Raw genomic sequence first — 24,412 nt, 5'->3', positions numbered from 1 at the left:
AGAGCAGCTAAAGTTTATCTTAAAACAAGGCCAGAATTCCCTAACATCAGTTTTCAGTGTGTCGTATAGACTGATGGGAGAGACTCTCGGTGGAGAGGAGGCTTGTGGGACGCAGGTTAGTGCAGAAATAGGGCACAAGTTGATGTTTTGTAGAACTAGCTTCAAAGATTCGACATGTTAAAAGTAAGTTCTGCTGTAACTTTAAATGAACTTTAAATCAGACAAACAGAAGAAAGACAAATATTCCCTGAACCAGGCTCCTCGCAGCCGAATTAACACATTTAGGTGGATAAAGGTGTTGTTGTGACTCCTTTGATTGTCATCTTATATAGTCTGTTACCGCCATCATTTAGTACTGAGAGGAATACAGTTATTACACACTTATCTATTATCTGGAACTGTGGCTCCAAAATGTTTTCAGCCATCTAGCAAAAATAAAGAAAATGCTTCAAAATCTGTGAAATACATTATACTTTGGGTAAAATGAAACCAAACACATTTAACACATACTGTATTAAATGGGGTACATTCAGTGTTTATTGTGCCTTTCTTATGCTTTGCCATATTGGAAAAAAATAATCTTTTAAATTTTGGTGAGAAAGCACAGATGGGAATTGATATATCATGTGGGTCGCATTTTTAATGTATTCCAGTGTTCACTTTGAGATTCTCTGACCTACAGTCACATCGTAGCTGTAAGATGTCAGATGGAAACCGTAAAAGTTCAAACTACTGCATGTTTTTCACTTCTAATGACAGTATTGAATCTCTCTGTGTAAAATAAATGGTTTAGTATGTACAAAACCACTTGGGTCACAGAATGCACTAAACTGTCAACTTTAATCACATCTTGCTGGAAATCTGATCGTAACCATAAAATAATCAACATACTCTGCAATATACAGAAATCCATTTAATTTATCTACAGTACCTCTGCAGGATAACAGCACTGTTTTTGCATTGTTATACATTATTACGTTATATTACATGTCAACACTTATTCAAAGTCCTTCAACAGCTGTCCTTGATCTTTTTTGTTGGATGAAAGTCACAAAATGCAAATGTATTTGTTAGGATTTTACAATTCAGTGAAAAATAAACCAATTTTAGAAAAGTCATTAAAGTGGCGCAACATCAAACATACTTTCAAAAATATAAAGATCTTTTGCATTTCAAAGTTAACTGTTCCTAAATGTACTTATTGTTTTAGGTTTAGTTTTTATGGATGTTCAGCTGATTTTGTTTTCCAGAAGCCTTTAATTAAGCGTGTGATTCAACTGGTTTGTTACTGGAAACATCCTCTAAACAAGAGATGATTCTTGTTGAATTCAGATTCGTCCTCTATTCTCACGGTGCTACAAACCTTTTCTTCCCTCACTAACTTTTGACATTAAACATGTGGACGCAAACTTCAGAGAAACTGTGCAACTGTTAAAATATTAACAGACTTCAGCAGAGGGCTGCCTCCACAGTGAATTTCAATCATTCCTCAAAGGCAGACGGTGTGAGGTGATATACCAGACAGAGCTGGGTGTTGTATGTGTTCTCATGGTGGATTAAAGTTTGGCACAATTTTAAGAACTTTACATGTTTGTTAGTTTTTATAACAGATTGTTGCTGTGACTGCTTCATCTAAAGATACTCACACAAATTACTTCATGCAGAGCTCTGCTTTGTGCTTAATGCTAAATGTTGCAAATGACCTGTTTGACTTTGACGTGATTCCAGTTAGTGTTGTGACTGGTGTCAATTGATTAGGAAGTACTGGACGTCAGCCAAAGAGAGATCAAGGTTCTCCCATTAAAGCTGATAATACACAGATTTTAAGTTTTTTACTTAGATCAAGGACTACTTACATCCATGTGTGTCTGGATATAAGCGGTGATGACTTTAAACTGTACAAGTTTAACAAGAAAAACCCTTGTATGTGTTCACATTTGTCCAATAAAGCTGATAGAACAAAAACCTGTAGCCCTGACAGTAGACAATATTTCACAAATGGATGTTATGACAAAGAATCTACAAACACTGAAACAACACTCCTTGAACCAAGCAGCGCAGATCTATATGAACACAGTTTCAAGAACAAGGCACTCAAGTTAAGTGTCATCCATTCAGTATCCGGTCATATGTGGAACTAGGTCACAAGCTCTCCTTGTGTTCCTGAGCTATGGTGCTAAATAACAGGCAGTAAAGTGTTTTTGCAGAACATTAGGATGTCAAAGTGACATTGACCTTTGACCTTTTAAAATGTCATCACTTCACAATTGTATCTTATTTGACATCCGTGTGAAATTTGCTCATTATTAGCACGTAAGTCCTTAAGTTATTGTATTATCAAAATATAATCCGTTCATCTTTGAGTTCAAGTGAACATTTGCTCTAAATTTAGAGAAATTTCCTTGAGGCACTCCAGAAATATGACATTCATGAGAACGGAAAAGACAGACAACCAGAAAACTGAAAAAAAAAAAGAAAGCCTCGGGCCACAGATGTTGCCAATGCAAGGCCATAAAAACTCCATGAGAACCGGTCTTACTGTCTCCCACTCACTGAAATACAAAAGTAAGGCCATGACTTCAGATGATTTTATCAAAATGTGCTGAAAGTATAGTTAAGGCTGAGAATAAAGAGCAGACCAAGTCTTCAACTGGCCACTGTAAAAATGTTAACATCTTTATTTAGGCAACGTGGCCTTTCCTCTTCTCCACCCTCTACCCACATGCTCCCCACTAAAAGAAAATAGAAAAGTTTTGAAATGTCCATTGACTTTGCTTCCCTTACTGGACATCGCAGCCTCTTGAGACTGCTGCTGTGAATAAATCATTTCAGTACAGGTTCATAATAATGCCATTATTAGACAAACATGTTTTCATTCTTACTTTCAAATTGTATATGATAATGAGAAGCTTCAGAGCAACAGTATGACGGGAATATCAAGTCACTGTCAAACACACAGGAGACGACATGTCAAATACAGGCTGAACTGAGCTGGTAGTGAATTACACATCTTTACTAGATCTGAAGGCAAAACGTTTAATCTGGGGTTAAAAGAAAGGCGGCTTTGTGTGGTACGAGGCCTAGACTGCTTATGATGCAACTGTCATTCAATCAACACTACAAGTCTCTATTACATTAGATCACAATTAGTAGTATACAGCAGTTGGCTGATGCCAAAACATCTGTCTGACTGAATCTTCAGTCCAAAGTGACAGTAACCAGTCAAGTATAAATATAGGAACTCTTAACCTTTAATAACAAAAATGTTGTTGTTATGGCTGATGGTTGTGTGTGTTTGCTATAACTTAGAAGTCTGCACATGACCGGAGGGTGAGAGAACTCTGGTCCGCAGGAAATCTGACACAAGCGGAGCGACGACTTCAGGTTTATTCAGGTGGATGTGATGATCTCCTGGAACTGTCACCACCGTGTGCTGAAAGACACACAGATGAACAAAAGAGTGTGATTAAAGTAATATTTCAACCTGCAATGACTGAGTGTATGGCCACTAGGTGGCAGAAGAAACAAGGTGACAACAAAAATGACATAATCACTTCATAATCACCTCCTATTACCTTCAAATTTACTGACATATTTTATCCTTGGGTTCAATTTGACCCCAGCAATTTAAAGCTCCAGAAAATATCACAATTAAAATTGTTACCCCAGTTTATGTGTAAATAGCCCTTTAAATTAAACTGAAAAAATGATGTCAATGACTTATCTAGAGATGTTAAACATTGAATGGGGTCAAACTGACCCCAAAGATAGTAGGACGGATAAAGTCCTGAGGGCTGAACTACAGAGCAAAGTTAGTGGGCCAGTGAGGTATGTTGAGCTTAATCAGATTTTCAACATCATGAAGGTGGCTCTCTTTTAACCTGCTAGATTGCCATGGTAACCTATGCTGCAACGCTAACCTTGTCCAGAGGAGGTTATGTTCATCCATCCGTCCATCCATTATCTATACACCGCTTAATCCTCATTGGGGTCGCGGGGGGGCTGGAGCCTATCCCAGCCGACTTAGGGCGAAGGCAGGGGACACCCTGGACAGGTCGGCAGTCTATCGCAGGGCTACACTTAGAGACAGACAACCAAGCACACTCACATTCACACCTACGGACAATTTAGAATCACCAATTAACCTCAACATGTTTTTGGACTGTGTGGGAGGAAGTCGGAGAACCCGGAGAGAACCCACGCTGCACGGGGAGAACATGCAAACTCCACGCAGAAAGATCCCGGTGCCCCCACCGGGACGCGAACCGGCAACCTTCTTGCTGCGAGGCAACAGTGCTAACCAACTGCGCCACCCTGCAGCCCCAGGTTATGTTCAGAGTTTTAGATTTAAGTGGGTTGTAAGAAGCATCTCCCTTTTAGCAGTTAGTTCCTGGATGATATTCTCCACAAGCGACAGAAATTCTCAGCTGAGAGAATGTGTTTTATCTGTAAACCTGTTGAGCTGGAAGTTACTAATCGTACTGTACGAAGCCGTCCATCCATCCATCCATTATCTATACGCCGCTTAATCCTCACTAGGGTTGCGGGGGGGCTGGAGCCTATCCCAGCCGACTTAGGGCGAAGGCAGGGGACACCCTGGACAGGTCGCCAGTCCATCGCAGGGCCACACTTAGAGACAGACAACCAAGCACACTCACATTCACACCTGTACGAAGCCGTGCAGTTTCAAAAGTTCAAATTGTATGCATTGTGCAGCTAAGGGAACCCACATGTATTCGTTTACTGATGCAGAAAATGCATAAATGTGTTATTATGTTTGGTCCTGATTTGCTGCCTGATTTATGCTGTTGGTATAAACTGATTAGTCTACTGGTATTTATCACGAACGTATTCAATCTATAATATAAATTTCACTTTCATTTGGTTAAAAACTGAAGTGATTTCCAAGTATCTTCATTATGAGGCATGTCAGGCCTAAATACGCTTCCTGAGCATCATGTTTAAATGTATGAAGTTTAAAGTTTAAGAGCTCTAATGTGCAGCTCTTTTGTTAAAGATAAGCAGCTGCACTGAGAGCACAGAGTGGTAAACTAATGTATTAACTTACACGATTAACAATTTTCAACCAGCATTGCTCTCTTGCATCATTTGCAGCCTCAGCTTTTGTTTTTTTTAACCATAGCACATTTCTATATTCGTCATAGCTCTCCATTTTAACAACCTGTTCCTCTTGACTAAAGTAGGTGGCATATTATCGGTTCATTTTGTGCGAAAGAAGAGTCAGATGATGCATTTAATGCCACCTTTTATGTGAATGCACGCAGAGTGAATTTGAAGAAGAAAACCAGAGTTAACAAACAAAGCTGATAACCACTGTGGTGATACTGAGGTTTTAGGTTTCGCCAAGTTGGCTTACACAAAGAAAGCCTGGCTATGTTAAACTTGCTTAATCATACACCTCCCCTGCTCTGAAGTTCACTGGAGTTCGTTTTTTTCTTCTTCTTCTTATATTCTTGTATACAGTGGGTTTACAGACACAGAAAGGAGGTCTGGGAAGTTACGTCGAACCAAAACATCGGCAGGGTGTGACAATATATACTGCTGAAGAAAATTTACCCGTAGTCCTCACACAAAGTTTGCTTTAGTGGGGTGTTGACAGGTATTTTGATTTTGGCCCACTGCTCATCAGCAAAGTGCTCTAATTTGTCCGGGACAGTTTTGTTACTTTTTTAAAACTGTCCTTTGAACCATAATTCAAAAGCAATGTCACTAAGCAATTTCACTAAATTATAATTTAGCAAATTTTTATTTATTATTTCTTTTTTCAGTTTCTAGTTATTTGAGTGACGATTGTGAATTTTGCCTTTTCTTTAATGGAAGGGTATGAATACATTTGAGGACGACTGTAAATACATAAGTAAACAGTGGGTAGTTAGTATATAGTTGCTAATCAATGACAGGAGGTAAGAGAACAAAAGCTGATTGAATCAAGTGGTCTGATAGACAACAAATGGTAAGAGAATGAGGGGTCTGGCAGACAGTTACAAAAGGTAAAGGAATTATCAATAACAGTAATGGGGTAGGGGGGTGTCCGTCGTAAAACGTGCTATTTTCTTCATCAATAAAGATGGTCAAAAGGTAAGGAGGGGACAGTCTTTAAAGACAGTAGAGATCAGTTGGTTGTGTTTATGTAGGTACTAAACATTAACAAAGGGTAGGATGATGTACGGGTTGGGCAGACAACCTTAAAGTATTAGTGGTAGGAGACTGTCTCCTGACATTACTTAATTAGTTAACTATACAGAAACCACTTGTCGATTCAACCCTAGATGACTGGCAACACTTTAAAAAAGAGTGCCTCTTTTTCATCAATACTGTGATCAAATGTGTATTCTTCCTCACACACCACCTTTGAAGTTAACGTGTAAACACAATGTCTTATTTAGGAATCCAACAGATTTGGCAGCATCTCCTTTCATTTAGAGTGATTTTTGCAAACCTGATAAATTCAAGGCATATATTTACCCTCCTGCTGCTCTGCTTTAATCTCTACCAACAGCTTTGGGAAAAAACTGAGTCTTTAGCAGCTAAATGCTCCGCAGTGTTCGCCAGCAACTCTCTGTCCTCTGCTAGGTGCTAAGCAGGTAGTACACAGTGGGTTTTCTTTCTTTTTTTTTTTTTGGCTGAAAACTACCTCCTGCAGGCAAATCCAACACTATGGGAGCAGTGTGAGAGAATAAGAGCAGTAAAGTTGCAGGATGAACAGATAATAAGTTGAAACTTGCGAAAAAGCTGCAGATTCAGCTTAATTAATAAATCAATTAATTCATAATTCTCTGTAGCTTCATCACTATGAAAAACTTTTACAGAGTCACATCCATCGCATACATTATTGTTAATATAGAAATATTAAAGTATTTTGACATGGCAAGCTTCTCTTTGGTTGCACAGTGAGAAACGTACATCTTTCCATTACCAGTTGATTGCTCATTGGAGATGTTTAGCTGATGCTCATCCTCCACTCTCTCTTTTGAGCAAGTTCCAGTATGTAGGTCAGTGTTGAGGTTTACAGCTATAAAGATCTTTGCTGCCTCTGAGACATTGTTCTCTGTACTACACTGCTACTGTTGCAACTGTGCAGCTGTCTTCCCGTCTTTCTGTCTGTCTGCTTGGCACAATTACACACACGCTTAACGGCTAAAAATAAACCCAAAGATGCATGCGTACCTGCTTCACACAAACAGACTATAAAAGTACGCTTACATTTAGGTCCCTATAGGCCTGCAGAAGTGCTGACATCAATTTCTTTTGCTCCGGTTCGGATAATATTTTCTCAAAGCCGCTTTCTGCCCTGTAAAGACAAAGAAAAGATTGCATATATATATATATATATATATTCTGGTACGCTTCAGAATTATGCATGTAATAAGTAAACATGGGGCAAAAGCATATCTTACAAAATAACTAGAACAGAGGCCTTTATCCTCGACTGGAACTCCAGAGTCTGCTCCATAGTAACACGAACTACATTTTTCTGAAAACATAAAACAAATCATACTCTGCATGTATTTCCTGACATCATGGGGACAAATAGTGCAGTTCAGAAGTAGCCTACCAGATTAATACGGAAGTCTCGGGAGAACACCACCCCTGCAAGAGAAAAATATACTTCCAGCATAAGAGGAACTATTTAGAAAGTGAATCATTTTTTCTCTTAAGAGATGCAGCTAATACCAAACATAAAAGCAGAGGAAGATAAATGCGTACCTCCTTCAACTTCAACTACACCTCTTTCTAGAAGGATTTTTGCAGACTGTTCAGACAGACTCTGGTTTACAGCCAACAGCCTGAAGGTAGTACAAACAAAGTTAGTGGGTGTGTGGATGTTTAGCAGTCTTTTAGAACTGCAGAAAGTGGAGAGTGCAATACCTCTCCAATGCCTTCTCATAAGTATAAACTCTTCCCTTCTTCTCCTCCATCTCTTTTTCATACTGAAGCATCTCGTCGAAGCCCTGTCTTATCGCTTTGGGGATTTCTTTCTGCAAGAAAACAAACATAAATTAAAAGGAGAGCACGTAAACATTACTGACAGCAGTTGACTGTAGAGCGCAGCTCTTTGTGAAATATTATGAAGGCATAATGCAGTGATATAATGTGAATCGTTAAGAGGACAAAGCTGCGCCAGAGTCAATTACATATTGGTCACTAAAAGCATTTCTTCAATGTGATGCCTTTCAAAATGTCAACCAGCTACTGATTTTTTTCATTCTCTCACATTCTGGAGTTCTTTAGACGCTGCCATAAAGTCATAAAGACTTTTAGTGTAAATCAAACTGAAATTAGCTGGAGGTCACCAGACAGGTTGTTCTCTGCAAGAACTGCTGCAAGAACACTGGAAAGAAAACAATAAATTTGAAATGTTTGCACTCAACTTTGCACATAAAGCTCTGGGTGTTTAATGAGACATTTCCTTAAAAATAAAAAAAAAAATAAAAAAAAGCCATTTGAGGCAGATTAGAAAGAAGCCATCACATTAACCTTCATGAGAAAACAATTCACTGTCTGCCTCTGAAACGCTCAGTCCGCCAGGTCATTCCTTCCCTTTGTTTGTTTTCGAAAGAAGAAACACCACTTTTAATCAGAGTGCAGCATGTTGACAGGTTGTGCCGGTAATTCACTGCTAAATGTGAAATAAGGAGCTCATTCTTGTGCTAATGATGACTTCTACAAAAGCAAACTGGGGGAAAATTACAATAATGGTGGGCCAGATGTAACAATAAATTCCCAACACGTGGGAGGCTTCATGAAATTGTCTCGCAGGCTCACAGATTGAGACCCCTGGTGTAGATAAATATGAAAATATTTTCTCCATCATTAGCATCACAGAGAAAAGCACAGCAGCATCAAGTATATTTCTTCACTGTTAACTAAACAACAAATTAGAGCCCTGCATAAAAACTGTGAAGAGAAGGTGGGAAGGAAAGCTTGTTCTTACAAGAATTGCTTATACCTTTGCAGAGGTGGGAAGTACAAGTACTCCGTTACTGTACTTAAGTAGATTTTGCAGGTATCTGTACTTTACTTGAGTATGTTTCTGACAACTTTTTACTTTTACTCCCTACATTTGAACACAAATATCTGTACTTTCTACTCCTTACATTCTCAAAACTGTCTCGTTACTTGTTTCAGCCTCCGTGGATGACAACATGACGTCATCCGCGTAGGCCTGCCAGAGGCTGTTTAGCACTGCAGGACTGATGTTCAGACCCAAAAGGGCCCGTCTTCAGAGAACTTTGAGAAGCAGCTTCTGCAGAGGGTCAATAAAAGATGTTGGTAGTCTTGAAGAGACGAGTGTTTCCATGTTGATTCTAATGTTTAATGTTGATAATATTGCTGAAATAGAAAACCATCCAGTAATGTTTTTCTCTGCAGCAGCACTGTGCAGGTTCTTCAAGGATGAAAACAATTCTATTTTGTGTGTTCAAATTTTTTTTTTTCCATTTTGCAGATATCAAAAGAGGCGTTGCTGTGCTATTTTAATTCAGTTCAAGCTTTTACAAAGATTATATTCTAACTAAATCAGGCTCAGCAAGCTGGTTCCAAACACAGGTTGGCTCTTTCTCCTGCATATCACACTTGTATATTTAATACTTCCTCAAAGGATTTTAATTCTCTTGCATGATTCTATCTGAAACTTTTAATATTATCAGGAATCCCAGTGTCTTAATTGCCATTTTTGGTGTCACAAAGGATTCAGCTCATCTCACTACAAGGAGGAAAATATGTTGCAGTCAAGTCGCAGTTTACATCCCTCTTTCCTTCTGTTCCTGAGTTATGGTGTTTAAAAAAAAAAAAAAAAAAAAAGGGCGAGAAAAGTTTTTTGCACAACTTCATGATGTCACATTGAACTTGGCCTTTGACTTTTTTTTTGGATGTAAAGCATCATCACTTCATAATTTTATCCCATATGACAAAGTGACCTTTGATTATAAAAATCTAATCAGTTCACCCTTGAGTCTAAGTGAGCATTTGCGCCTAATTTGACAAAACCCCCTCAAGGCATTCAAGAGACACTGTGTTCATCAGACTGGAAATAAATAATAAAAATGAAATATAATTCAGAGGGTCCACTGCTAACTTTTATAATAGATCACACGCTGTTAAATCTAAGTTATTAATCTCCTTGAATTTAATCTAATTTATAGTTAGTTAGCAGGCCTTCTTTATGAGAATAAAAGTTTTGTTTGGGTGGAGTACTGGGTGAAAAGCAAGCATTGAGAACTGTTTTGTTACAGCATCATTAATTATCACCTTCATGCTATCAGTTTTTCTTTTTCTTTTTAATGTTATTAATTTTATCCTATTTAATTTTTTTGATTTTACTATTCCTTTTTTTTATTTAGTTATTTTTTTTATTGTTCTCATCCAACAGTGTTGCAGGCTGCAGGGTTTAACGTTTGGCAGGTGACTCAGAATATGTGGATTTGGCAGCTGTATCACTGAATTATGTTTTCAATAAAAATGCAAGTGGAGAAAATAGAATTACCACATCTGTGGGTAAAAATCCATAGGAGTCCAGCAGTATGAGGGCATCCACCATGTCAGGATACAGAGCGCTGAACTATGGGAAAACACCATATGGAAGATGATGGCACACAATCTACTACAATGGTCCTAATTATGTATTAATCATGGTATAATAAGTTGCTTACCATGCCAGCAAGGTTACCACCTGAAATTAAAAGAAAAAAAAAAAGAAGGCGGACACATAATTAAAACATCCCACAGATATTTTAAAGCTCTAATTCTTTCATATACTCACCCATGCTGTGGCCTATGATGGAGAATCTGCTCCACTGCAGAGCTGTGGGAGTAATTTCACACATCATCAACTGGGTTTCAGTATCTCATCACAGAACACTGAGACCATTTTTAGTTCAAAGGAAACATCACTGCTGTGATTCAGCTGTCAATAAGACACACTACAGCTTCGGCAATATGGTTTAAATAAAACATATTAATTAAAGAGTTTTTTCCGACATTAATAAATATATATGCTGTTAAACTTTCAGCAGAATCTAATGGGCTTCCTCACAGCATGGAGTTTAATTGGCTCAGATGTCATCATTATTTTTGTTTCCTAATTTATTTAAAAAAAAAAAAAAAAAAAAGCATGAAAGCTCTGGATAGGGCCAGTAAGCGGACCTTGAGTTAAGTTTCCTGCTGAGCCCCCAAAAGGTCATAGAGGGAACATTTTTTCTCACAGCTTTTGCATTCATACATTTTGCATTCCCTCTGAAGCGCAGAGAAGGTCGAGTACTATGATATTGGATTATACATTATGCAGCAGACCACCGCTGGTTACGACAACAGTGTGAACGGGTGCACCTTCAGCTGTCGCCAAAGTCTGAATCACTGTAGCTAGATGGATACCTAGTAGAGCTGGTTAACTTCTCTGTCAGCTGAGGCTGAATAAAAGAGACTGTAGCTGTGATTGTGAGTGCAGAATGACAGAACGTTAACTGCTTTGGTTGTTATGATTCTGGCTGTTGTACATAACTTTATAAATGGTGCAACACGAACTACATGCTGAATATATGAGGAAGGTGACAAATGATTTGAATACTGTAAATACAGAAAAAGGACAATCTTAGATGATCACAGGCTTTCTTGTTGGCTGCCACTGTGACTGTTTCACCTGCAGATTTTTAGATGAGGCTTTGTTATGTTGCTGACTACATCTGCAGTCTTTGCTTAAAACCAAGCAGCCCAGTCTGAATGTAGAAAGAAATCTCCCTGGACCACCTTTAGGTGGAAGCTTGACAGTTTTAGGAAACTAAAAAAAAAAAAAAAAAAAAACTAATGGTGGGTGACCAAAGTAATAACGGAAACTCTACAGTAATTATTCTTGACAAAATTAATGAATTGATTAACCTTTGTGCAGTACACGTTTTTGTTGGCTGAGTGTTGCATTAAAGCTGCTGTATTTCTAACTGCTGTGGTGTGTTGGCAAAACATCTGTCACATCTGAAGCCCCAAAGGCTCAGATCCTGCTTGGCTTAACAATGCAGTCTTAGTTCATGTGAATAAGAGCAGTACAGAGTAGTTATAGTAAAGCCACCATATATGCAGCTTACATAGGGCCATAGACAGACCAGCACAGAAGTTGCAGCTGTGTTGGCTGCAGAGGCTTTATACTAACACAGCTCTGCCTTTTGAGCAGTAATGAACAATAAATGCATCATGTTAAGCACCACAGCATCTTCCCCAGAGTTTCTCTCGGCTTATTAGACCAACAAAATAGCTTATCCTGTGATCAGTAACCATGAAATTTGCTCAAGATTATTAATTTTTTACAACAGAAATTTAAAGGACACGATTTGTTTGTACATTCAAGATAAATTTGCCATTGAAAGCTGACAACAAGTGCAATTGAATTACTATTCACACACCACATTCCTTCTAGCCTGCTGCCTGAACAAACACTGATGTTTGATTTGAATTAGTGGCTAAACATGTTCTGCATCTTCTTGAGCACACACACCGTCAATGACTCTGCGTACATCCATCAAGTATGAAGGAAAGGTGGACAAAACTCCAGGAGGGCGATGTGATGAGCGGCCTTGACCTGGCAAGTCCACCGCCACGTATCGGCACTCTAATCGGAAGAAGAGAGAAAGAGAAGGATTGTGTCTCGCCAAGTGATTCAACATTTCTCTAACCAAACAATCATGTATATTAAATTTTTTTTTTTAAATATTGTAAGGCAAATTTCAGTACTCCACCCCAAAAAGACGAAAAAACAATCACCCAGCTACAATTATAAAATCTCAGTTTAGGGCACCAGTAGTAAAATCATTATCAAAGAACACAAGTGTGACCCAGAAAAGGTTCAAACCCCAGTCCTGTAGGATGGGACACAGCTGTTCTAGCAGCTGAGCTGCAGCACCTGCAACCACAAGCTGCACTGCACAGTCACCCACTTTCAAAGAGCCAAAGTCAAATTAAGCAAACAACATGCAGATGACTGAGCCGGATAGTCTTATGAAAGTAGACAGTTATGGAAAATGAAGACCTTGTTCAGACAATGTTTGCCAAAAAAATGTAACTTAGGGCTCCAAATTTCTGTCTGCACTGCAAGTGGAAGCAGCAGAAGCTGAATATGTTGATATACGAGTTGAATGAGAAACTGTGTTGTTGGAAAAAAAAGGAAAGTGAAGAAAGAGTAGGCTTTAAGCTTCAATGAGTGCAAATAAGAGTTTCCCAGCGTTTTCCCCAAACTACAATAGCTCTGAGAGAAAGGAGGCTTTGAGCAAAATCTGAAGTGTAATGAAAATGTGAAGATTTACAAGTGGGATGCTGTGAGCAGCGTTACATTTTAAATGAGATCTTCAGCTTACAAACACAACAATCACCTTTAGGTAGAAGAGGAAGGAGGGTGTTGAATGAACCACAGTTGTCTGCCCAGCCGTGCAGGCACAGCACAGGACAACCATGATCAGGACCCCAGACTTTCCCTTTGATCTCTCCCCATGGCACTGGTACAGAGAGCTCTGAAACTGGACACAACACACTTATTTAGTTTTTGTAAAATCATGCCATCTACCTGCTATTAGATGCAGTCCAATCAACTGGTGGCAGAATCAGTTCCTGTGCTGAATGTAACTGGCAACCAGAGGAGGTTTGTAAATAAAGCTTTCTGGGAAAAAATGTGTCTGCTTTAGGAATAAATTTAGCATACTGATTAAACAATTAGCTGTGTAAATGATTAGCTAACAGTAAAAATTGATCATCAACAATTCTGATAACTGATTTAACTGGTTTAAGGAAAATTGCAGCTTTTCAAACTAAAGGATTTGCTGTTTTTTAAATGTGATTATAAGTTTAGTATTTTGAGATGTGGAACTCAAACTAAACAATCTGGCACCTTCCCTTCATGTTCTGGGGGAACTGTGATGGGCATTACATGCTGCCAAACGTCTCAAATAAGAAAATCTAATTTTAGACCCAGGCTCTGAAACAGGCTTGTGTTATACATTAAACCCTCTCCTACCACTGGCAATGTCAAATCAAAATTATACTCACAATTTTTCAACTGCTTTTTGATTTTCCTGAAGCTGCTCTAGTCATGTTTACTCTTACTTTCTTTATTTCGTCCTGTTGTTTTGTATTCATCAGTTGCCTGATTATTGTAGATTTTTGCTGTCTTTTTTTTTGGCAATTTATATATCCACCAGTTGTTTTTGTTGTTGTTGTTGTTTGTATTTTTTTTTATTTAGCCATAAGCTTAACCTGAACTATCTGTTTCATATGGCTGCCTTCATATGTGTGGATCCTTGTTATTTCCTCCATATAGTCATATAGACTACTGCTTGAATAAATTTGGTATCTTCGCTCTCTTTCCTGTTAAAGTAAAGTTCTTCCTCCCTACTTTGAGAAATACACTCATAGGGAATCTTTGGATTTGTTGGGTTTTCCATCTTAACCATACAATTCAATTTAGTCAGGTAAATTTGTGTTTTATATATCTATGTAGGGTTTAAACCATAACATTTATTATACTCAGGTAACTTTATGTTATAAATCACACTGTAGGGTCTTAACCTCAACATTTAACCTTCTTAGGTAACCTCTATCTAATTCCTTTTATGGAAAGCACTTTGGCTGAATGGCTGTTGTTTTACATGTGCAATATAAAGAGCAGTGACTAGACCTGACTCAACTCATATATTACTGCTGCAGTCGACAGTTATTTTCATTAATAAATATTCTGTCAATTACTTGAAAGAATTCATCTAATGTGACTGCTCTGACACAAATGCCCAACAAAAATAATACATGTTTATTTAAGTTTTTTTGCCTTTTAAAGTTAGATGAATACTATGAATTGATGCTTTCTCATTATCTAAATATGAAATTCACTTCATCATATAATCTGCATGAAAAAAGTCCTTTGACAACATTTAAATGTCTGACTCTCTCCCACGAGCCAGGCTGTGTTCACTTGTATGTCCTGGGGGATTGTTCTGATAATAAATAGCATTTTAACTGGACACCACCACTTAAAGTATGCAGCTCATACGCAAGTTCAGATACTGGTTACTGTTTAACGTGGCCTCAGGTTATTCTTGTCATTTTGCGGTCACGCTGACAACTATTGCTTTTCCTACATTTAAATTAACAAACTGTGTTTAAAACTTCTCTAAAGTATGTCTACAACATGGAATCCTCACTGTCTGTTCTAACTGAATGATGAATCACATTTTTCACGTGTTTTGGTTGTTAAACAACCTTCATCAAGTTTTAGAAGAAGAAAAAACAACGTTCCGTGACACAAATATATTCTAATGGCTATTACAATTGACGAACAATATCTCTACGTCAACTTTCATGTAAACACGATTGATTACGCTTACAAACCAAGTATTAGACCGATCCCACCACAGACTGCTGTTACCTGCTTGCTTCATTTTGCCGGATGTTAGGTGTCTGACGCCTTTCAAAGCTTGCATCATCTCGGACTACAACTCGAGAATAACCTAAAAATGTAAACAAAAAAAATGTAAATGTTTCGACGTCAAAAAACAAACTTGTAACCAACTTTAAGCTAATTTAGTTTTTCAGCATTTTACCAGCGACTGCTGCCGTTTCCGGGTGTTGAAACCCACGTGATGTGAGGTTGAAGATGTTATTAGCTACATGGACATGTCGACTGCAGTCTGGACCAATCACAGCTCAGAGGAGGAGGGGCTTACCTTTCACCCAATGTGATGTGAAACGTTAACCAACAGAGGGCCTGGTGGCTGTTTAGGTCTGTTTAGGGACTAAACAGAAACTCTAATACGTGTTTTCACTCACGCATGCACGCTCGCGCACACACTCACATATAAGTTGTTATCCAAAGTCTGCTGCACCTCTTCGATTTACACACACACACCTTACCTGAGGGCCCTGGTGCTGGAGAAATTTCTAGCTCTGGGGCAGTGTCTGGACTTTGAGGAGTAGGGCTAGTCATCATCCTGGCTCTTTCCCTCAGCTTTCTCTTTCTATCTCGCCACATCTTTCTCTGTGCCCTTTTCTCTCTTTCATTGTGGTCTGACACCTTCTTTTTTCTTCATGTAATTTGTTCATCTAGCTTTCTCACATTCACCCTGTTACTGTGTGTCACAGTGAAAAACAGTAACGGGGGGACGGTAACAGGAGAGAGATTTTATGCTAACATCATCCATTCCCACGCATGTGATGAAAAACAAGCTAGTACTTGGTGAAAACTATGGAGGATTTTTTACATAGTTTTAAAATTACCAAAAATGATTGGTTTCCACCCTAAATAAGTGTAACAGTGTAGACATGTCATGCTCTACCACATCAGCCAAGCATTCTAAAACACTGGAAAAGAGGTTTATAGAAGAGTAATACTTACTTTAAGTGCATGTGTTTGATTTTCCCTCTGAAAGTGTTCGCTATTTCCTGTGTCATGTGACTAGATAATCAGGGGGTGTGCGCAGGGAACTTCACATCAAAGTACATCGAGGGGACAGTCGACTCAGGGGCATGACATATTTTTAAAAAATGTAGACACAAAATATGTAATAGTAACAAAAAATAATATTTGGCAAGGATTATTTTAAATGAGGCTATACAATAGTAATGAAAAAGGAATTTGTTAGTTTTCTATCACTTATAATTGTACCTTAAGATGAGCAAACATGAGTGGGGACATGGAATTTTGTGTGCTTGTGCTAAAATAAAGATAAATATTTAAAATTTTATCGATTCTGTGTTCATATCATTGTATTCTATGGTAGAGGGTGCTTGACCATGTAAGAAAAGCTTTTAGAAATGAGCATTAGCCCATTTTTACACAAAATATGTCATACTATGTCATGGTGACTCAAAGGGCACCGAAGAGTATGTTGGAAATGATAACGGGCAGATAAAGAGCAAGGTCATCCACCAGAAATCACAAGTCAGTAATGAGTCTCACATCTGCAACACAAATAATTAATGAGGTTGTAAATGCAGTTTGTGTAATGTTATCTGGGTGAAGTTTGGTGGTGGACATTCATGTGCCTGGATATGACCCTACCTGACATGCCAGCATCCAACAGGCCAGCAGCCCGTTCTCGTTTTTCTTTTTTCATCTGTGGCATCATGTCATTTAAATAAATCTGTACTTGAAGGAGGCCTTTTATAGTCAGGCACTGGTCAGGGGGTGTGTCTGTGTACTGGTCATTCTATCTGACCATTGTACTTTAAACCCACACCTGACTAGAGCGTAGGTTAACTTAGTAGGTCAACAGTTAAGAATCAGTTTAACAGCTCCAAAACTTTTTCTGCACAATTTTTGGGGCCTCTAAATTGAATCCTTTCCCAAATAGAACCAAAGAGACTACAATTTTAACTTTTTCCGTCAGAAAACAAGACTATATTTTGTTCAGTGTAGTTTCAGGTTGATTTTTTTCTCTTAAGTCTTTTTGAACATTGCTTTTCTACTGTCCCGCTTTCTCAAGTCCACATGTGCACAGATTTGAGTTGATAAAATGTGCTTATCTGAGTCATTTTCTATAAATACAATGAGGCCATAGTTTAATAGCAATAAGTGGTTTGCACTTTTTGTTTTATGTCCTGTACATAGCTTGCATGCATATTGAAGCTGTCCTTATGCCCACACTTGTGGTCTTGACCACTTATGTGCATGCTCATGCGGCGCCAGATAGGCGGCAAGTATGTTGCATGTTGGAAAAATACCAACACACAAGACACTGTACTTGATCTGCACTTGCTGCACTCTTTCCCTAATACTACTTTGAATTCAGGGCCAAGTCTATCTCACATCTCACCACAGTCTATTAGTCCTCAGCAGTCCACTTGTGGGCAGTAGTGTGTTTGTAGTCACAGTTTTTGAAACGTTAGCTGCACTATGAAGTTTGAATTTCCACATGCACCAATTTATTCCTCCTAAAGAGAATGATAACATTAATAATGCATATCTGACATATAATCTATATTAATTATATTCTTTTATCAAAGAATTTGAAAAATATGCTCCATAAATTAAAAAAAATGTCCTATGTGTCTCATGATTTCAGTATATTTGTTCCAATAAATCATTTGACCTGGACTGTGCCGTGTGTGAGGAAATATTTGGAGTTTGCAGGAGTCCCAAGATGTCCTCAGTATTTTCCAGTAAACTCTGATAAACATCAACACATCTTGCAGCCTTAAGGAGCACTGTGGTGATTACTGGAAATGTGCCACACAAGTGTGGGTGCTGGGACGAAATTAAAAATAATTGTAAGTGAGGCTTCAATGCTGAGATTTATGACATTTTAAAGTTTCTGTAAAAAATTAACAAATGGTATTTAGAACTTGACTAACACTCGTCTGGTTCTTTGGTTGGCAATAGTGCAGCTGTTTAAACTGGACAAATAACACTTTCAATCAATCTTATCAGTACCTGAAGCTGATAAGCCAGCGTAGTTTCAGTCATTTTTCAGCTGAGCACCAGTCTGATTAGCAAGAATAAATTAAAACGCTTTCGGGCTTCACAGACAAAGAAATAATTCTGTACATATGTAAATCAATGTTAAACTGAAGGATGTTTAAGTTAAGAGAAACATGCTGAACTGCGCAACTTCATGTTAATATAAACAGAGCAGCAAAAGGACGTTTATAACTCATGCATCCATGAACCTAAAGGAAGAGGACTTTGAAGTCACCAATGGCTGCTCAAAAAGGCCTTACAGTGACTTAAGAACAAAACAGCTATACAAAGCAGGATTTTGACAAAGTATTCCTGATCGAAGGAGTTGTGACGTGTCCTGAGTGATAAGGGTTTTACATCATTCTGACTTATTTTATGTACATGGTTGATGATCCACAAAGAATTTTATACAAAACACCTCAGCTGGTTTATGCTTACACATTTAAGCTGCTGGTGATTTGTATAACCTTGACTTCCTGCATCTGTATTTGTGTGCCAGTGTGCATTTTACACAGTTATAAGTGCATCCCTCTTGTTTAAATGAAATCCTTGATTCTATTAAAACATCTGTATGAGTTCTGTGTTTACATACTGTCATTTGTTGTGCTGCTGCTGTTATCATTTGATTCGTCTCAACCGTGTTGTTGTAGGTTGCTTGTTTTGCATAAATGTACTCAAAACTGCTTGCAGTATTTGCACCAACTGAGAAAAAGTAATTTGCATTCTGCTGGTTTGAAATAACATAAGATAAGATCATTCTTTATTGATAATAAGAATAATAAAATGGCAAACTCAGAAATGATGAGTGTTTAATAGATTCCTAACTCGGTGTGCAAATACTCAATGTAGACACACAGCATTGAATCTATTATCAGTAAAACTACAGACCTAAGACAGTAACAGGAGCAATTTCTAGTTATTATAAAGTACCTCTGTAAAAGTTTAGCTATCAAATGGAAAAAAATAAAACATGGTGAAAAATATAACTGGCATGTGGTGCAAGTCTCTGCATACTGTTTGCTAAAGTGTCCATAAGCAAGACAATAAAATCTTTTTATACTAAAGCATCCTTAACTTTAAATGAAACAGTCTGAACTACTGCAAATGACAGAGGCTCAGCAAGGACAGGTGCTTTCATTCTTATTTCTTCATGTTCAGACTGTTTCTTGTGTGTATTCTAGTTGCAGGGACAATATTCAGGAGAATAATGGCCACACTAACGGTAAAAAGCCAAGTATCCAGTGCTTTCTTTCTCCGGTCCACTTGGGACTGAAATTAAAACTGCTCTGCTCTGAATGACTGACCTAGTTGAGGTGGACAAAATAATAGTATCTCTCATGTGTCACACAGAAACAATTCAACTGCTGCACAAACCATGTCATCCAAAAGTAAAGCTGGCTCAACAGTTCTCTAAACAGACTGAAAAAACAACTGAACCTTACAGCTACACAAAAGTAGGATTTATTTCAGAATTAGACCGTACCACCAGTTGCAGCAATACTGAACAAACTGGCAACTGTGTATATTCTATCAGGTTTTTAGTACAACCATGACAGTAACATCACTTGAAAACACTTCTTAGCTAATCTAAAAACACCGTAAATCCCTGATTCTACTGGCTTAACGCTTAAAATATATTCTCCTGTCATAGAAATACACTATATTGCATTTATAATAAAAGTGGTGCATTCTGTCACATGGCAGAAGACTGAAATGCAGCCACCAAACTGCTCTGTTTGGGTGAATAACTAATGATAAATATGATTATGAAAGATGCGTGTAGTTTGTTTTTAGCAGAACACTGACTGCCTCTAAACACACACATCTAGCAGCATTTCTCTTTGTTTGTGTATGTTTTTCTGGTAAATGCGATCTTCCTCTTCACTCAGCCAGAGGAAACCCAAAATAAAAAGATGCCCCAAGTGACACATAATCACATCAGAGACGATGTTTGCGTGCAATCCGAAGTTTCCAGATTAAGCTTAGAGGTGTTGTGAACATTTTAAGAGACGTGCAGTGAGAGAGGTAGCCGGATGGGAGGGCTGGAATAATTTGGTGGCAGGACAGAGGAGCAAGGAGTATAAAAGGTCAGTGTGAGGGGGGGGAAGTAAGGCCATGAAGAACTTGGTATAATCACACAGGATATTTTACTACATTGCAGGTAGGTGATGTCTTTTGAATAGTTTTAATTGAATCTTTTAGAAAATATGCAGATTTAAAGTATACAGGCAGAAAATAACACAGATTCGGTTTTATAAAATAGACAAAAAAAAAAAACCTAAATAATGGCCTGATTAAAGCAAAGTTTGCTTTTAAAATCAGTATAAAGCAATACAAAAACAATCAGAAATATTCCCCTCTTGTTTATTTCTTATTACATGTTCACAATGCAGAGAAAATGCCCCGGTGAATAATGTTTATGACATAAAATTATAAGAAATAAAGCATTTTAAAGTGCCAAGGTTACAGGATTAAAACACTGTCTGCTTTTGCAAAATTACTATTAGCAGAGCAAAAGAAATCAACAACAAATAACTGTCCTTGAGGAAAAAATATTAAGAAGAAATTTATTTCATTTATTTTCTTTTAACAGCGCTGTGACAGTTTGAAACGCATTAAAATCAACAGTGCATCTGATTTCACTTCACATTAATTATGCAGAGCTGCACTGAGGTTACATTACAGAGTCACTAAGGGCAGCTGAGGTAATGTATTCGCTTCTGTCTAGTAATGAGTTGCCCTTGAATGAAGCAGTTCTTGGCCTCTGTCCATCAAATCAAACAGGAGAAACTCGATGCCGAAACAACAGGATCACAGTGTTTGTGTAACTCTCACTAACTTCCCATAATCAGGAGGCTTTGTTTTGATTCTTCCTTTCCCTTTGAAAGGACAGAATCTGATTTTATTCCTCAGACAAGTGTTTTTTATAATGCTTTTATTCAGCCCTTTCTCATCAGACAGCATCTTCCCACATCATGGCTGATTTCGACTTGGTTTTGAAGCACTGGGGTCCAGTGGAAGCTGACTACGATGCCCATGGGGGCCTGGTTCTGACCCGGTCAGTGAGTCTGGCAAGATAAGATGTTCTCTTGTGTATGTCAGCAGGGTCACAGAGCTGCAGCCAGGAATTTAGGAAGCATCTATCCATTATCTATACACCGCTCTATCCTCACTAGGGTCACGGGGGGACTGGAGTCTATCCCAGTCGACTCAGAGTGAAGGCAGGGGACACCCTGGACAGGTCACCAGTCTATCACAGGACTACACTTAGAGACAGACAACCAAGGACACTCACATTCACACCTACGGACAATTTAGAATAACTTAGAAAACACAGCCCTCAAAATTAACATCAGATTTATTTGATTATTTGCATTTTTTGTTTTACTTATGCACATCACTGTTTAGACACACAGTCAGTGATGCACATGACATCCTCTAATCTATCCATTCTGCCAGAATGTCTATTTTTAGCCTATACTGTGTTTTTTTACATTACCATGGAGATGTGATTTAAATTTTAGGTTTTAGTATTGAGGCTATAGCTCGTGGTGGTGTTGCACTGGGCTGCATTATGCTCAGACGTATTTACAATATTCTTTCCAACTTTATGCGCATAAATAAGAAGGACAAAAAAAATCTTAAATTCAGTTAAGATAATTGAATTTAAATTAAATTTATACTTTTCTGACAATGTCATATACAACATGGCATCATTTATGAAGGAAAAAATAATGGCCGGTGTACCTGATGAAGTGACGAGTGATGAGTTTAATTTCCAACATGAACATCTGATTGCTGTTTTAAAGCTTTTCATGATGAAAAGTAAAACACATTATTCTTTGTTAATGTAACATAAATTGTCACATCTACCTTGTCCTAAGCTGCTAAAATGTCCAACTTGCCACAAAAAATAAAAAGTAAAAATTACACCAGCTTTCAGTAGTAGTTATCACCCTGGTGGAACTCACATTTCCTTTTCTTCCCAGTTTATTTACGGAGCACCCAGATACCCAGACGCTTTTCCCTAAGTTTAGCGGCATCGCTCAGGGAGACCTGGCCGGTAACGCAGCTGTCTCTGCTCACGGTGCCACTGTGCTGAAGAAACTTGGCGAACTGCTGAAGGCCAAAGGCAACCACGCTGCCATCCTCCAGCCTCTGGCCAACACCCATGCAACCAAGCACAAGATTCCTATTAATAACTTCAAGGTGAGGCCATTCTCTTTCATTTTTCCTTTTACAACTCTTTCATCTGGCTACCTTCAAACTGCTGTGTGACCTTCGCCTGTAGTAAAGATTGTGTGCATAATTTTGTCTCTGTTTCCTCCTCAGCTGATTACTGAGGTTATCATTAAAGTCATGACGGAGAAGGCAGGACTGGACGCTGCAGGGCAGCAGGCCATGAGGAACGTGATGACCACTGTCATCGCTGACATTGAGGCCAAGTACAAAGAGCTCGGCTTCACTGGCTGAAGAGGTCAGGCCGGTCATGCAGGGGCAGGATGACAGACAGGAAACGTTTTCCCTTATAAGTGCTTTTTTTGAAAATTAAAAACCTTAGTATAGACTAATCTGATTTTGATGAATATTAACATAGAGTTGGAGATCATAAAGAACACAACTTCACAAATGAACTCTAATTGCACATATGCTGCATTAGATTGTGTTTTTTCTAATCTAAATAAACAGCTCAACTGTTTTTACTTCAGTTTAAAGAAAATCTTGATCTGAATTCTAGACAGAACTTTTAACAAGCTGTAAATCATTGTCTCATATTACCAATAAAATTCTCTGTTGCTCTCCCTTGTTCATTATTTTTTGTCACATCTTTATGTTTAAATTACAATAATCACAGACACACTTTATGAGTCTATAAGCCTATTACTCACCTCCTGTGTCCTCTAAGTGACTGGAGCTATAAATCATTTACACTAATAATGCTTTATTATTTATAGAGCTTGATAGGATGTCTTTGATGAGATACTGTATGTGGTCTGGAAACCAATTCAGAAGACTGTTACAACCATCAGACGTGTCTCTCACTCAGTACTCACTCTTTCTTTCTTTGTCACCTGATCTATGTGGACGTGTCTCTTACACTATTAGGGGCCTTATCACTCCTTCAGCTTTCTGTCAGCTACCAACCCTATATTTTTCAAAAAAAAATATGCTCCTCCTTGCTTCTTATTCCTTTTAAATCTCACTCATGTTGCTGCTGCTTGGGTCAGGTAGTCTCAATTCTCTCTCTCTTTTTGGTGATTTAACAATCAACAAGTACAGTCAGTATGAGATTCTTAGTTGTGAGCAGGTCATTTTTAATTTTAGTTTTTCCTTCACACATTGTTCATTTTACTCAATCTTAGAACCCCAAACAGATGAAAGGATTCAGTTTTTCACAAGGACATAGCAAATGTTTAAATTGTCCAAATTACACAACAAACACTTCAAATGTCTCACAACACCACAGATTCAACTGAGTTTCTGAAACAGCTGCAGAGGTGAGAGGTTTGCCTGATAATCACGTTAAACTATGCAAGAAGAGGTGAGATGCTACAAAATTTCTTAACACAGCAAAAAAAAAAATAAAAAAAGCTGGAGGCTATGCTGTCTGATTGTTTTATCTGGAACTCATTTGTTTGATGATTATTTAAAGAGAGAAAAGGTGCAAATCCACATATTTGAGAGATTTTAACCAAACAGTGTTGGACATTTTTTATTCCTTACATAACCGTCAGTCAGTCTTTGGGGTCATCTCTTGACTATTCGTTATGTTAAATTTCTACAGAGTTAAAGCTAATAAAGAAAATAATAAATTCTATAAATGGAATATACACATGTATTCACCCTCAGGATTAACTGAAAACTTTAATAGGGCCAAAATTTCCTTCAGTGTAATTCTTTTTTATGACGAAATACTTGCAAAATAATTTCTTGTGTATGTTTTTAGTGCTAATTAGCAAATGA

The 24,412-nt window shown here is 38.0% G+C and overlaps 2 protein-coding genes across 3 annotated transcripts; one reads left to right on the top strand and one right to left on the bottom strand.

The window, feature by feature from the left end:
* Nucleotides 1-821: 821 nt before the first annotated feature.
* On the bottom strand, nt 822-15,653 carry LOC103354003 (serine hydrolase-like protein). Its single transcript, XM_008277229.1, has 13 exons — nt 15,594-15,653; nt 15,419-15,500; nt 13,377-13,520; nt 12,506-12,619; nt 10,784-10,825; nt 10,674-10,693; nt 10,508-10,582; nt 7,891-8,000; nt 7,729-7,808; nt 7,577-7,611; nt 7,419-7,495; nt 7,225-7,312; nt 822-3,433 (listed from the first exon to the last, which is right to left on the bottom strand). Exons 2-13 carry the CDS (start codon nt 15,474-15,476, stop codon nt 3,299-3,301), a joined length of 978 nt encoding a protein of 325 aa, XP_008275451.1. The 5' UTR covers nt 15,477-15,500; nt 15,594-15,653; the 3' UTR covers nt 822-3,298.
* A 4,859-nt stretch (nt 15,654-20,512) lies between these two features.
* Nucleotides 20,513-23,255, top strand: mb (myoglobin). 2 transcript variants are annotated; one of them, XM_008277211.1, is made up of 4 exons: nt 20,513-20,609; nt 21,392-21,506; nt 22,438-22,657; nt 22,781-23,255. In XM_008277211.1, the coding sequence occupies exons 2-4, from the start codon at nt 21,424-21,426 to the stop codon at nt 22,919-22,921; spliced, it is 444 nt and encodes a 147-aa protein (XP_008275433.1). In that variant the 5' UTR covers nt 20,513-20,609; nt 21,392-21,423; the 3' UTR covers nt 22,922-23,255. The 2 variants fall into 2 exon arrangements, with proteins under 2 accessions (XP_008275433.1, XP_008275441.1); XM_008277219.1 differs by having other exon boundaries at nt 20,516-20,609; nt 21,406-21,506.
* Nucleotides 23,256-24,412: the final 1,157 nt, after the last annotated feature.

The sequence above is a fragment of the Stegastes partitus genome, unplaced genomic scaffold (assembly GCF_000690725.1).
Source record: "Stegastes partitus isolate 25-593 unplaced genomic scaffold, Stegastes_partitus-1.0.2 Scaffold3, whole genome shotgun sequence".
Classification (NCBI taxonomy): domain Eukaryota; kingdom Metazoa; phylum Chordata; class Actinopteri; family Pomacentridae; genus Stegastes; species Stegastes partitus.
The sequence above is the reverse complement of the archived record's forward strand: the minus strand, read 5'-3'. Positions and strand labels throughout refer to the sequence as shown.